The following is a 13,769-nucleotide window of genomic DNA, read 5'->3' on the forward strand; positions in this document are numbered from 1 at the left end:
ATAGATACAAAGCAGATGATGATGCCTATTTTAAAATAGCTTCACTGATAAAATCCTATGAGTCGTTGATGTTGAACAATTTGACATTGCCAAGGATTTTGGTGACAAGAACTCTCTTCTCTAGGTCTTCAGAAGCTGGAGAGCTATGGAAGCCAGCACCAATGGAAGTAGTTGCCACTTTGCATTTGGACTTCTTCCAAGGGACTGCTTCCAAGATGATGGTTAAGGACACCAGACTGGAAGCAGTGGTATTCCCAAGACTCTTGGGTTCAGGATCCTGATCTCTCTGCATCAGGGTCTGATGCTTGCATATTGTATCCCTCATTAGAGAATGAGCTTCTTGAAGTCAGGGACTATATCTTTCCTTTTCAGACCCAAGCATGTGATTTTTCATGCAGCATCCACCTAACAAATTTTGAGTTGAGTTGAAGAGAATAAGGGACTTCAAATGTTTGAAGATTTATCACTTGGAACTCAAGAAACTAAAAAGATGATGAAGTTAATGATGGAGTAGTATTGTGAGACTTCTAATATTGATTCTTTTCTTATCTTAGAGTGCAAACATAAAAATGTAAGGAAATAATATGAGAAAATATAATGTGGGTGATTATTGAATTCCCATGTTTCTGAAGATATACTTGTGTTTTTTCCCTAGCCTTTGGGATATAAGGAAGGAAGATCTCTTTGTGGGGCTAAGGATGGGTATTTTTTGAAGTGGCCTGAGGTCCTGCTCTCTGAAATATCTTGACCAAGTGTTGCCGGATCTCCTTGGTTCTGGCTCCATAGATAACAGGGTTGACAAGGCAAGGAAGTAGAAGGTAGAGGGCACTGAGCAGATTGTGTACATCCTGGGAAGCAGTGCGGGCTATGCGATAGACAATGGAAGAAATAAATGAGGAGGAGTGGACAGTGAAGATGACTAGCAGGTGGGAGCCACAAGTATTCAGGGCTTTGGAGCGGGCACCCCCAGAGGAGATCCGGAAGGCAGCATGGATGATGCGTGTGTAGGAGGTGCCCAAGAGCAACATGTCCAGGACCCGGTTGAAGACTCGGACTGCAAGCCCCACTGTCTTATTGAGTGAGATGTCCCCACAGGACAGCTTCATCAGGGCCATGTGCTCACAGGTGAAGTGACGGATGATGTTGGAGCGGCAGAAGCGGACTCTTGCAGCCAGTCCTACCACAGGGACAACAATGCATGTACTCCTTAATGCTGCTAAGATCACCAACCCAGCCAACAGCTGCCCTGTCACAATTTCTGGATAGCGTAGTGGATAGCAGATGGCAACGTAACGGTCTAGAGCCATGACCAAGATAATGCCACAGTCAAAGATGATGAAAAAATACAGAAAGAACATTTGGATGAAGCAGCATGAAAGAGAAATATGGTAGTAGTGGGTAGAGAAGCTAACAAGCATAGTGGGCATGACAACAGTAGCAGAACAAATATTGACTGTCAGAAGCAGGGCAATGAGTGCATACATGGGCTGGTGCAGGCTTCTCTGGACCACCACAGTATAGATGACCAACATGTTGGCTAAAAGGATCACCAAGTATATGCAGGAGACTGGAAGGATTAGGAGGGACCGGCTCTCATTCAGCCCGGGGAAGCCTACCAAGAAGAAGTCAATGTAGGAGACATTGTGGGTCTCATTCCACTCTGACATCCTCAATGAAATCAGTATTAGGACTCTGGTGGGGGTGGGAGGAGACAGAGACCCTGGTTCCAGTTATGTTTGGACCCAGATCCAGTCTATTTGAGGTAGAAGGAGGTCTTTGTCCTTCACTGAGTCTTTGATATTCCTAGAAGGAAAATATAAGAAAAGGAAACTATCATACCCAATTTAATGACATATTCCTGAGAATATTGTTCCTTCTCCATCCTGTGTAGATATTTTCCAAATGGAAATGATTAATGAGAAAAAGAAGCATAGGAACAATTGGTACTTTCATCTAGGTCTTTTCCACAGAGATCTTGGTCCTGGTTTTTGATTGTCTACTTTTTCTCCTTGAAATTTTTGCTTTTTATTGTCTTACTGAGTTGAGTTCCTCATATAAACTCTATTCTATCAATGAATTCATTCATTTATTTATTCATTCTTTTTAAATGTGTAACGATTGACATTTATTAAGTGCCCATTGTGTGTGAGACACCTGCCAGATAAAGGGATGCAAAGACAAAATAAAAAAGCAATTTCAGCTCCTAATGAGCTTACATTAAGAAACAGAGCATTTTAAAAAAAATCATCTGTCTTTTTAAAGAGAGGTGAAGGTGCTGGAAAATGTCCTCCTTTTGACTAGGAGCTTATCTCACAAAATGAGAACAATTTGTAAATCTCAGGTTAAATTGCTTCTTGCTACACAATCCTCAACTACATTTTTATTACAAATATGTAATGTTGTAATAAATATGCTCAACCAAGAGAAAAAAATTCTCACATTGTGTCCCCAAATCTCTCATTCTTTCTTAACTCATTCTTTTTTCATAACATGCATTTATCAATAACAATATCTACATGACCTTGTGTTGTTACTAAAGAATACAAAGATAATTAAGCCAAGAAGGAAAAAGTGGGCAAAACCTTCCCTTCTTCTGACAATGTCCTGGAATATAAATCTATGTATCACCCTTCATCCTGGGCATGTCAACACACTATTTCTCTGGGTTTCATTAGTTCCCTCCACCTGTTCTCATGCCAGCAGATCTAAGTTTCCAGAGATAGACCACTACTACCACAAAGTTATATTCAAACTCATCCAGTATTGTAGGGGCCTTCTGTGGAGGGAAAATATACTTTCTTACTGATCCTGATACATTTAAAGCCCTCATCCAATTATGGTTTATATCTTCACAACTATCTACTCACAAGGCAAGGCAGCCACATGATGTATGATATTTATACAACCAGCCATCTACAATATACACTTTTACATCTTAAAACCATTTACTTAGTAATAACCTCCCCCAATAAAGCAAATATATAAATTATAACATAAGCCATAACATACATATAAACCCTGATCATACCCTTCTAATTCACTCGAGGGCTTTGGGGGAAGAGTGGGCACACCCTTATAGGCATCTGGGGATGGAACACATGATCCAGATTTTCCCTGTTTGGTTCTCCATCCCCCATTTTGGAGAGGCATTGTTTATAACAGGAATTTTTAACAATAGGAACAAGAGAGGAAAAAATTAGCAAAATTTATCAATACATAATGCCCCTAGAACCCAACATTATATTTAAATATTAAAGTTAGCACCAGAGCAAGGTTGCCATTTTCCCCACCCTAAAGCTGATAGACCCTCACCTCAGATTAGAGGAGAAGAATATCATTCTTTAAAGTTTTTAAGGATTGGGGCTGAGAGAGAGCAGCAGATGCTAAGGGGAAAATTTTTTCTTTGTTTGGGGCTTGCCTGTTATTTCTCAATTATAGGTAGGGAGATATATGAGACAGCTAGTGAAGTCTACTCTGTTGGAGGTATCTGTTCATTTCTCTCTCATTGTCTGAATTCAGTCTATCTTCTCTATCCCTTTAAGTCTATCTCTCCAGGCTGCCTACTCTTGACTGCCCAAGATCTGTTACTCACCAGAATGTGGTCAAGCAGAACTGGTGAAGACCAGTTAGGGTTAGGTTCCACAGGTGAAGATTAAATCATCCTGAGTCTCCTGTGGAGTGTTTTTAGGATTCCCCAGACTTTTCCTTCTGGACTGTGGCTCAGCTCCTCAACAGTGTTACCTTAAGCAAAGTCCCAGGGGAAGAGATGCGTGTCTTCAGGGCCTCATCTATGCCAGAAGTTATGCAATCTTCAGGGAGAGGGAGATGATAAGGGATATTGAGGAAGGAAGGAAACTGGCATACAGACTGTATTTTTTTTGAATCTGAGCTTTAAAATAATTGGAAATCAGGAACTAGGTAGAGTAGTAAGATCTAAATAACTTCTTGAACATTATGGAGAGGAATAAAGGATGCTAAACCTGGTAGTGGTGGTGGGCTCCTATTCTCCTATGTTTATAGAATATTAGAAATAGAAGAGATCTTAGGGATCTTTTAGTCAGAGAATGGATTTTGAGTTGGGACTCAAAAAATAAAAAAAAATTTTTTTTTCTCCAATTACATGTAAGAACAGTTTCAAACATTTTTCAAAGAATTTTGAATCTCAAATTCTTTTCCTCCCTCTTGTCCTGCTTTGAAATGGTAAGCAATCTCACATAAATTTTATATGTGCAATTATATAAAATATTTTCCCTATATTAATCATTTTGTGGGCAGAAACTCAAATAGAAAAAAATCTAAAAAGTGAAAAAAGTTTGCTTTGTTATGGATTTAGACTTGGGTCCTTTTCTCTGGAAGTAGATGACATTTTTAATCATGAGTCCATTGGGACAATTTTGGATCATTGTTTTGCTTAGAATAACTGTTATTCACAGTTGTTTATTGTAAACATAGGTCATTTCCCTTTTTGTTTTTATGTCTCTTTGGAATACAAGCCTAGAAATGGTATTGCTGGGTCAATTATTTATTTTTTATAACCCTCTGGGCATAGATTCAAATTGTTCCCAGAATGATTAAATCAGTCCCCAGCTCTCCCAACAATGCATTCATACCCTAGTTTTCCCACATCTCCTCCAAGTTTTGTCATTTTTCTTTTTTTTTTCATAATAGTCAATCTCATAGTTTTGGGGTGGTACCTCAAAGTTGTTTTAATGTACATTTCTTTAACTAATAATGATGTAGAGTATCTTACATGACCATTGAGAGTTTTCATTTCTTTGTCTGAGAATATCCTTTCACCATTTTTCAATTGGGGAATGACTTGTATTCTTCCTTTATGTATTTGAGAAATGAGGTCTTTATTAGAGAGATTTGTAAAAAAATTTTTCAACATTATGATTCCTGTGTATTACTTTCCCCATCCTATTTTAGTTTCTGGCCTCCACTCCCCCCAATTTGCCCTCTTTTCTATCAGCCCCACCGCCCTTCTCTTATCCCCTTCCCCTCCTACTTTCCTGTAGGGTAAGATAGCTTCCTATACCCAACTGATTGTATGTGTTCTTCCCTCATTGAGCCAATTCTGAGAATAAGATTCACATGTTCTCATCCACACCGCTCCCATCTTCCCTCCACTGTGAACAATCCAATAATTCTTTGTGTGTGTGTGTGTGTTTGAGAGCAAATAATATTTTTCTTGTTGGCTTTGGATATAGCAGTATTGATTACTGTCTTCTGAATCTGAGTCTTCCCTGTTACCAAAATAATTTTCTATGTTAAGTTTTTGTTGTTGTTTTTTCATTTTCTGCCTTTTTCTCTTCTTTTAGTTTAAAGAATTGTTATAGTTGGTCTTTGTAACTGTGGTGATTGGAGCACAGTTCCAAGCTTCAGGTTCTTTGTGCAGCTGCTTCAGAGCTGGCTCTGGGGAGTTATCTAGTTTCAGTTCTTCCAAGATGGTATGATATAAAGAGAAGTGTGTTTAATACTGTCCGAACCTGTGCTCTATCCCCAAATCCTCTTTTACCCTTTAGAACTATGACCAAGATCCCCTATTCCCCTGAGGCTACAAGTACTGAGGTATGCCCCTCACCTTATGATTGTATCCCAAGACTGCAACCTGGTTCTGCTTATGGGCAATACGACAAGAGTCTTACACCCAGAGCAAGCAAAAGGACCCTTGTAATTTCCTTCTGAGTAGTTGTCCAACTCTCTGCTTTAGTTGCATCCAAGGCCTGTTAGCTCCATGGGGTTTGTCCTGCCCTGTGTTCTACCTCCATTCTGGTGCACTAGATCCCTGATGCAGACCTTATAAGTTGTTTTGAACTGGAAATTTACTTCACTTTGTTTTTTTGTGGGCTATGTTGCTCCATAATTAATTTTGAGGCATTATATCATAGCTTTTTGGAGGATAATTTGGTAGAAATCAGATGGGTCCCTGTACTTTCTCTACCATCTTGGCTAGGTCCCCTAGAAAGACTCTTAGAGCTAATTTACCCATTTTACAAATGAGGAAACTGAGACCAAGGTAGTACAATTAGTATCTGATGTGGGTTTTGAACCCAGATCTTTCTGACTCTAAGTCCAGTAGACTATCCATTTTATCATGATGCTATCCAAATTTTCCAAGAGACAAGAAATAGAAATCCAGAGAGAGGGAAGTTACTGGTGAAGGCCTAATAGCAAGGACAAGTAGAATCAACACATGAAACAAGATAGACAAGTTGATTGATTGGTAGGTAGATAGACAGGAAGGGGGGGGAATACAAAAACAAAAGATAGTTTTTGCTCTCAAAGAGCTTACTTTCTAACAGGAGAAGAAGAATCCTAAAGGGAAATTGGAAAAGGGAAAAATAAGGGAAGGGGACCCAGGCAGTCAATGTGGAGGTGAATCAGGCTGGAAATGGAAAGTGTCTTTAGAACACTAAGACCAGGGCTCTTTCTTTAGGGCTAAGATGCCTCTGGTTATTCCTTTTGCCAGAGGGAAGAAGTTCCTGGTCATTCAGCTTCAGAGGCATGGTCTAGCAGGTCTAGCAAAGGAGAAGGTCTCTTTCCCTTTCTCTGAACTTAGGGAGGAGATACCTGAGCACTTAGCCCCTTCCTTAGGGTTATGTTGAGATAGACTCTCAGAAGGCAGATAGTGATAGGGAACTCACCCCCCATAAAGTTCCTACTTCAACAGCGCACCTTTTTATGTAGCTAAGGCAAAAAGATTAAGGAAGTGGGAGGAAGGAGCTCAGATGGATTTGATAATTCATGGATAATAGATATCTCCCATCTTCCCAATCCCAATAATTAATAATAGCATTTATTATCTGAAATATCAAAGTGTTTTATATATATATATATATATACATATATATATATTATCTTTATTAAGATAACAGTGGGAAGAGCCTCCAGATGTGGAATGGTCTATGTCACTACACAGTGGTTTTCCCTCTTAAATTATTGTGTTGAAATGGGCTATTCTTCACATGTATCATAGGGCAGGGGGGTGTCATTGTGTGGCTCAAAGAGAGGCAGAACAGACATCTCTAGTCTCTTTTCCTTCTACTCTTCTTAAAGGGAGACTTTAATTCCTGCCAGGAGAGGAAGCAGGAAGTTGGTACCAGAGAGAGGTGGGGGTACTAAGTTAGAATTATATCTACCTTTTCCTGTAAATATTGTTAGTCTAGGCAATGAGATTTTCTGGTTCAATTTAATGTTTTTTCTTCTCTAAATTTTATCTCCCTCCAATTATATGTAAAAACAGTTTCCCATATTTAAAAAAGAATTTTGATAAATAAAAAAAAAACAAAAATGTCAAAAAAGGAATTTTGAGTCTCAAATTTTCCCCAATTTCCCCCAGATGGAAAACAACCTCATTTAGAATTTACATGTGCAATTGTGTAAAACATTTCCCCATATTAATCCTTTTGAGGAAGGAAACTTGAACAAAAAAAATTAAGAAAGTGAAAAAAAGTTTGCTTGGGTCTAGATTCAGATTTTAACAGTTCTTCTCTGGAAGCAGATTATATATATATATGTATATATATATATATATGCATATATATTATCCTGAGACTTTTAAAGACTATTTTGAATCATTTTATTTCTAAAAATAGCTAGGTTATACACAGTTGTTCATTGTACAATATTCTTCTGTGTACAATTTTCTTCTGGTTCTGCTTATTCCACCCTGTGGCAGTTCATATGTCTTTGTAGGTTTTTCTCAGCTCCTCCTGCTTGTCATTTCTTACAGGACAATAATATTTCATTTTGATCATATAATATAATTTACTCAACCATTCCCCAGTTTAAGGGGAATCTAGACCCATATAGACCCTATATATCTAGATTAGATATATAAGTTCTTCCCTTTTTTGCTTATTATCCCCTTGGGATATAAACCTAAGAATGGTATTGCTGACTCAAAGGGTGTATATGTGTGTGTGTGTGTGTATGTATATATATATGTATGTATGTATTATTTTATAGCCCTTTGGGCATAAATCCAAACTGCTCTCCACAATGGTTTAATCAGGGTATTGATGTCTCAGTTTTTCCACATGACCTCCAAGTTTTGACATTTTCCTTTTCTGTCATAATAAGTAGCCAAACTAACAATTGTGAGGATGGACCCCAGAGTTGTTTTAATGTGCATTTCTTTAACTAATAATGATTTAGATTATTCTTAGGCAGGACCATAGAGAGTTATTATATAAAACTGCCTGTTCCTATCCTCAATCTAACTTCTGGTTAACAGGAGGATTTCCCCTTGCCTTCCTAAACTACCTTGTATTTAACAACCTTGTATATACTTATAAATTTACACAAAAATATATCAACTTCTTGGTTAGGCTATACACTTTTTTTGATACTTCTTGAATATCCATCATGAGAATGTAACTCCTCATGAATAGCACTGTTCCATTCTTTACATTTGTATCCCTAGCCTACACCAGTGCCTGACATATAGTAGTTGCTTAATACATGTTTCATGATTGAAGGATTAAAATCTTAGTTTCTGTTAATTATATGATATCTTGCATATTAAGACGTATGTTGTCTGTAATCTAGGATTGCGATTCCAATTTTTTTTTAAACCCTTACCTTCCGTCTTGGAGTCAATACTGTGTATTGGCTCCAAGGCAGAAGAGTGGTAAGGGCTAGGCAATGGGGGTCAAGTGACTTGCCCAGGGTCACACAACTGGGAAGTGTCTGAGGCCAGATTTGAACCTAGAACCTCCCACCTCTAGGCCTGACTCTCAATCCACTGAGCCACCCAGCTGCCCCCATTGCGATTCAAATTTGATAGGACATAAAAATGGTTCATAGAAAGACTTCATAGGCTTATAGGTTTAGCACTAGAAGGAACTCCACAGGTCATCTAATCCAAATCTCTTATTCTATATATGATGAAACACACAGAGAAGTTAAAGAATTTGTCTGAAGTTATAGAGAAAGTCAGTGGCAAATCAGGATTTGAACTCTGGCCTTCTAACTCCAAATCTAGTAGGATTTTCATTGCATCATATAAAATATTAGAAGAAATGGTAAGGCAAGATCTAATGGTCCTCAGTGAGTTCAATACAACAGACCCAAATGAATTCTATTCCTGGTTACTGACTGATGGAATGTGAGAACATAATGGTTGAGTCATCATCAACTGTGTAAAAATCAGGGAGCATGAGAGAATTGTTACAACGATAGAGATAGTTGAATGTCCTAATTGTCCAAAAAGGAAAAGGAAGGAATTTGCAAAGTATAGATTAAGAAACTAGACTTTGAATTTTAGAATACATTATTTAACATATAGTTTGTGAGTATTTAGAGTCTACATCCCCTGTCATATCCCCCTCGACCCATGTAATTGAGTAGTTGTTTTTCTTCAGTGTTTCTACTCCCACAGTTTTTCCTCTGAATGTGTATAGTGTTGTCATAGACTCCTCCGAGTTGTTCAGGGTCATTGCATTGCCACTAATGGAGAAGACCATTACATTCGATTGTACCACAGTGTATCAGTCTCTGTGTACAATGTTCTCCTGGCTCTGCTCCTTTCAAGTTTGCAAGTGTTTAGAAAGGGAAACATGAGTCCTCTAGAGCCATCATAGATTCATAAAATAAAAGCTATGCCATTCTAATCTCATTTCCTCTTGTCAAAAGGTTAACCAGATGACTCAATCTGAGGAATACTGTAGATATTATGTAACTGGATTTCAACAAAGCACTTGACAAAGTTTCTGATGATTTTCCCTCTGAGAATGACTGTAAAGAGGGAATAGCTGTATGCTGGAAGTACTTAGAATAACCTTCAATTTTTCTTTTTTCTTTTTTGCTTACTTAAGGCTTGTTGAGAAAAACCTCTGATGCTCATGTTAGAAGTAATGATTGTAGAGACCAGTCTGTGGGCATATGGTGTTATATATGGACTGAAAATCAAAGACTCAAAGATTTAGAGTTGGAAGAGATCTTGGACATCATCTAATCCAATTCACTGATTACATAGATGAGGAAACTGAGTCCCAGGAAGATTAAGTGACTTGCTCAAGATCACACAGATGGTAAGGGGCAGAGTCAATGTATCAACCCACATCCTCAGAATTCAAATCAAGTATTACACTATATTTCTATAAAGCTTTATGACTTTGTATTGGTGGAAGTCATTGAAGAAGAGTGATGTTGTGTGTAGGTGACTGATAATGAGGGAATGTCTAGGAGCTTTCAGTGGTCTGCCAATGAGTCAAGAGTATCAGAATGAAACCCGTGTGCAGGAGGGAAGTTTGATTTGAGGAAGACAGGATGCTAGGTCAAGTGCATATGCTAGTGTACCTTTCTCTTGCACTGAGCCCTGAGAGTCTGTCTTTGAGGCTCTGGGTTCTGGTGTTCTCCCAAAAAGCAATACCCATTTAAGGTAGGTATATGTGGGTAACTGGTATCTCTGATATGAGCACTTTATGAGCTCTTTTCAGGGTTTCTTTCCTCCTTTGGAAGGCTGGAGGGCTGCCATCCAGCCCTCACTTGTGGCTCCAAGAAGCTATAGCCTACCCAATGGCCACACCTGGATAAACTGTCTTGGCAGGCTGGCTAAATCTGATTGAGGGTAACCAACAGACCCCAACTCTGTCAGTGAGTTAGGGGGATGTCTACCCCAAGAATGTGAAGATTCTTCCTGTTGAAAGGGGTGGATGAGAACAATGTATTGAGTGGCACATGCCGTGGGCAAAGTCCACCCTTACTCGCGACACCAGGGGTTCCTGACAGGTGGCGAACAATCAGTCAAAAAAAACAAAAACAAATGGAAGACAGCTTTATCATTATGGCTATGGGACTACTTTTCATCTGATAGCTGCTCCACCATCCCCAGGCTTGGTTTTTTTATACCCATTTTCTTGGCACACAGATACATTACCTAACACACATGTCTAAATGGAGATAATTGGAAAAGTGATACATTCACTTTTAACAAATCACTTGATTAACATTCTATATTCTTGTATTATGATTACTGATTCTTGACAGAACAAAGGTTTCACACAAGATAAATTATTTCATCACAGGTGGCTTAATTTTCTCATTACCCTGTGAGAAGTTTTGAGCTTACAAACAATCAAGGAAAATTACTTATTACTTTTAATAAAATGGAATAATTAATCAGAAAGTCTTAAAAGACAATTCAACAATCATATCATTGAGGTTGAGGGGTACTGGGAACACAATTCAGATTCAATATTAGACTGGTCATTTTTCAGGGTTTACTAGGGAGTTTCCCACTGGCGAGTTACTGGTTTGTGAAGTTTAGTCACTGAGGCATGTTGAAGTTTAGAGTACCTGTAGTGTACCTGTACATATTGTATGGGCCTTTATGATTGATTTGTATGCTGGTTTCACGAGAATAAGTTTCTGTGAGTTGGAAGGTTCTGGGCTTGGCCTGTAGCTGCGGTTTTGCTGGGAATTATGTACCTAAGTAAAAGTTAACCCATGATAGTCTTTTGGGATAGGTTTTGAGGGTCTGATCTTTTGGTGATGTTTTAGAGAATTAGTAATGCTCTTGCATTACTCCTTCTGAGATTAGGGGGAATAGTAATCATGTCAATTTCATAGGTAAGGGATGTTGATGAGAGAGGTCATGCAAGGGGGACTGAGTGGGCAATCACATCTTGCCAAGGGCCACTCTGTGGCCTCCTTAGCTACCACACGTGACTCTGTCAAGGCTTCATGGCCTGATGGCTCCCAGTAGCCACGAAGGTGGTGGAAGCAGGGAAGGTGGAATGTGTAGAGTTTGGTTAGACACTGGAGAAGCCAAGGTCATCCACTGTATCTAGAATCATCAGCAGTCCTCTTGATTTTTGTCTTGCCCCTAGATTTAAATGATTGGCAAAGGAGTGAGGCTGATTATTTTATGGAACTCTGTTTCACTTAAATCCATTTTACACCTCAGTCAAGAGACATCACTAGGGATGTCAGTTTGGTATTCTTCAAGAACAAATGATAATAACTAAAAGACCATAGTTATAGAGGGATTAAATTTGTTTGACTTGGCTCTGCAGGACAGAACTAGGAGTAATGGGAAGAAGGAGAAGAAAGGTCACTTTTGGATTCAGATAAAGAAAAATTTTCCAGCAATTAAGGTTGTACAAAATTGGAGGACACCAGTTTTCCTCCATGAGTGGAGGCCAGGTGAAAACTAGCTAACCATTTGTTGGGGTTGTCATAGAGAGTATCAGTTCAGGGAGGGCTGGAAATAGGTGACTTTTGAGACACTTTGTAGCTCCTAGTTTTTGTGATGTGATTTTAGAGAAAGAGTTGAAAACCCAAGTATAGTCTTGTTACTTTCTGACTGAACTTCAACTTTAATCCCTGTCATTTAACCTTTAATTTCCCCCAGACTTAAGTAGAAAACTCTCTGTCTTAAACCCTCCCCATTGAAGGCAGATACATCAGTTTGGAAGATGCTTTTGGGGGGATTATGGAGAGTGTTTCATGACCTTTCCCTCTGGAACAACTTTGCTAACTGTTGCCTGATCTCTTTGGTTCTTGCCCCATAGATGACAGGGTTGACAAGGCTAGGGATCAGCAAATAGAAGGCACTGATTAAGTTGTGTACATCCTGAGATGCAGTTCGAGCCACACGATATACAATTGAAGAAGACAAAGTAGAGCCATACACAGTGAAGATGACAAGCAGATGAGATCCACATGTGTGAAGAGCCTTTGAGCGAGCACCCCCTGAGGAGATCCTGAAGGCAGCATGGATAATGCGGGTATAGGAAGATCCCAGAAGAAGCAGGTCCAGGATCCTATTGAAGACACGAAGGGCAAGTCCTACAGTCTTATTCAGTGAGATGTCTCCACAGGACAGCTTCATCAAGGCCATGTGCTCACAGGTGAAGTGATGGATCACATTGGAGCGGCAGAAGTGGACTCTTGAGGCCAGAACCACAACAGGGGCCACAATACCTACACTCCGGGTGGCTGCTACCCCCACCAGCCCCATTAGCACCTGGCCTGTCATGATTTCTGTATAGCGCAATGGGTAACAGATGGCAATGTAACGGTCCAGAGCCATTACCAGAAGGATGTTGCAATCAAAAACAAGTAGGCAGTAGATGAGAAACATCTGGACAAGACAACAAGTCAAGGAGATGCGATTGAGGTGGGTGGAGAAACTGAAGAGCATGGCAGGAACCACAGTAGTGGCAGTGCAGATGTTAACAGCCAGGAGTAGACTAATGAGTATATACATGGGTTGGTGCAGGCTCCTCTGGGTGGTCACAATATAGATGATTAGGCCATTGGCTGAGAGGATCACCATGTAGAGGCAGGAAAATGGCAGGATCAGAAGGGACCGTGATTCCCTGAGTCCTGGGAAGCCCAATAAGAAGAAGGTGGTATAAGAGATGTTGAAGGTCACATTCCATCCTGACATTCTTGCTAGGACTGACCAGAAAGCTCTGGGGTGAGGGAAGAGATGAAGTCCCCACGCTTCTTTATCTGATATTCCTGGAGGTGAATGCAAGAAACAAACACTATTGCATAAAATGGAATAAGATATATCTTGATAAAATGACTGTTGTCTATCCATCGACAAATCTGTCTGAATGGACATTGATCAACCAATCAATCAATCACCAGGTGCCAGGCACTGGCCTCAGTGCTAAGGATATAAAGACAAAAATGAAACTGTCCCTGCCCTCAAGGAGCTTACAGTCTCTTGGGGAAGATAACATGTACACATAAAAATAAGTGGAAAATAATATACAAAGGAAATAAAAGATAATTTTTGGAGGGAGTCT

General features: G+C 39.4%; 2 protein-coding genes across 2 annotated transcripts; both read right to left on the minus strand.

Moving 5' to 3' along the window:
* Positions 1–674: 674 nt before the first annotated feature.
* On the minus strand, positions 675–1,667 carry LOC100016938 (olfactory receptor 52K1-like). Its single transcript, XM_001370613.3, has one exon. It carries the CDS (start codon positions 1,665–1,667, stop codon positions 693–695), a length of 975 nt encoding a protein of 324 aa, XP_001370650.2. The 3' UTR covers positions 675–692.
* Positions 1,668–12,454: 10,787 nt separating this feature from the next.
* Positions 12,455–13,456, minus strand: LOC100013918 (olfactory receptor 52K1-like). Its single transcript, XM_001363922.3, has one exon. The coding sequence runs from the start codon at positions 13,400–13,402 to the stop codon at positions 12,455–12,457; it is 948 nt and encodes a 315-aa protein (XP_001363959.3). The 5' UTR covers positions 13,403–13,456.
* Between the last annotated feature and the right edge of the window lie 313 nt (positions 13,457–13,769).

The sequence above is a fragment of the Monodelphis domestica genome, chromosome 4, assembly GCF_027887165.1.
Source record: "Monodelphis domestica isolate mMonDom1 chromosome 4, mMonDom1.pri, whole genome shotgun sequence".
Classification (NCBI taxonomy): domain Eukaryota; kingdom Metazoa; phylum Chordata; class Mammalia; order Didelphimorphia; family Didelphidae; genus Monodelphis; species Monodelphis domestica.

What these genes read in the sequence shown, in the direction of transcription:
- LOC100016938 (XM_001370613.3), bottom strand. Translation starts at nt 1,667, where the DNA reads ATGTCAGAGTGGAATGAGACCCACAATGTCTCCTACATTGACTTCTTC.
- LOC100013918 (XM_001363922.3), bottom strand. Translation starts at nt 13,402, where the DNA reads ATGTCAGGATGGAATGTGACCTTCAACATCTCTTATACCACCTTCTTC.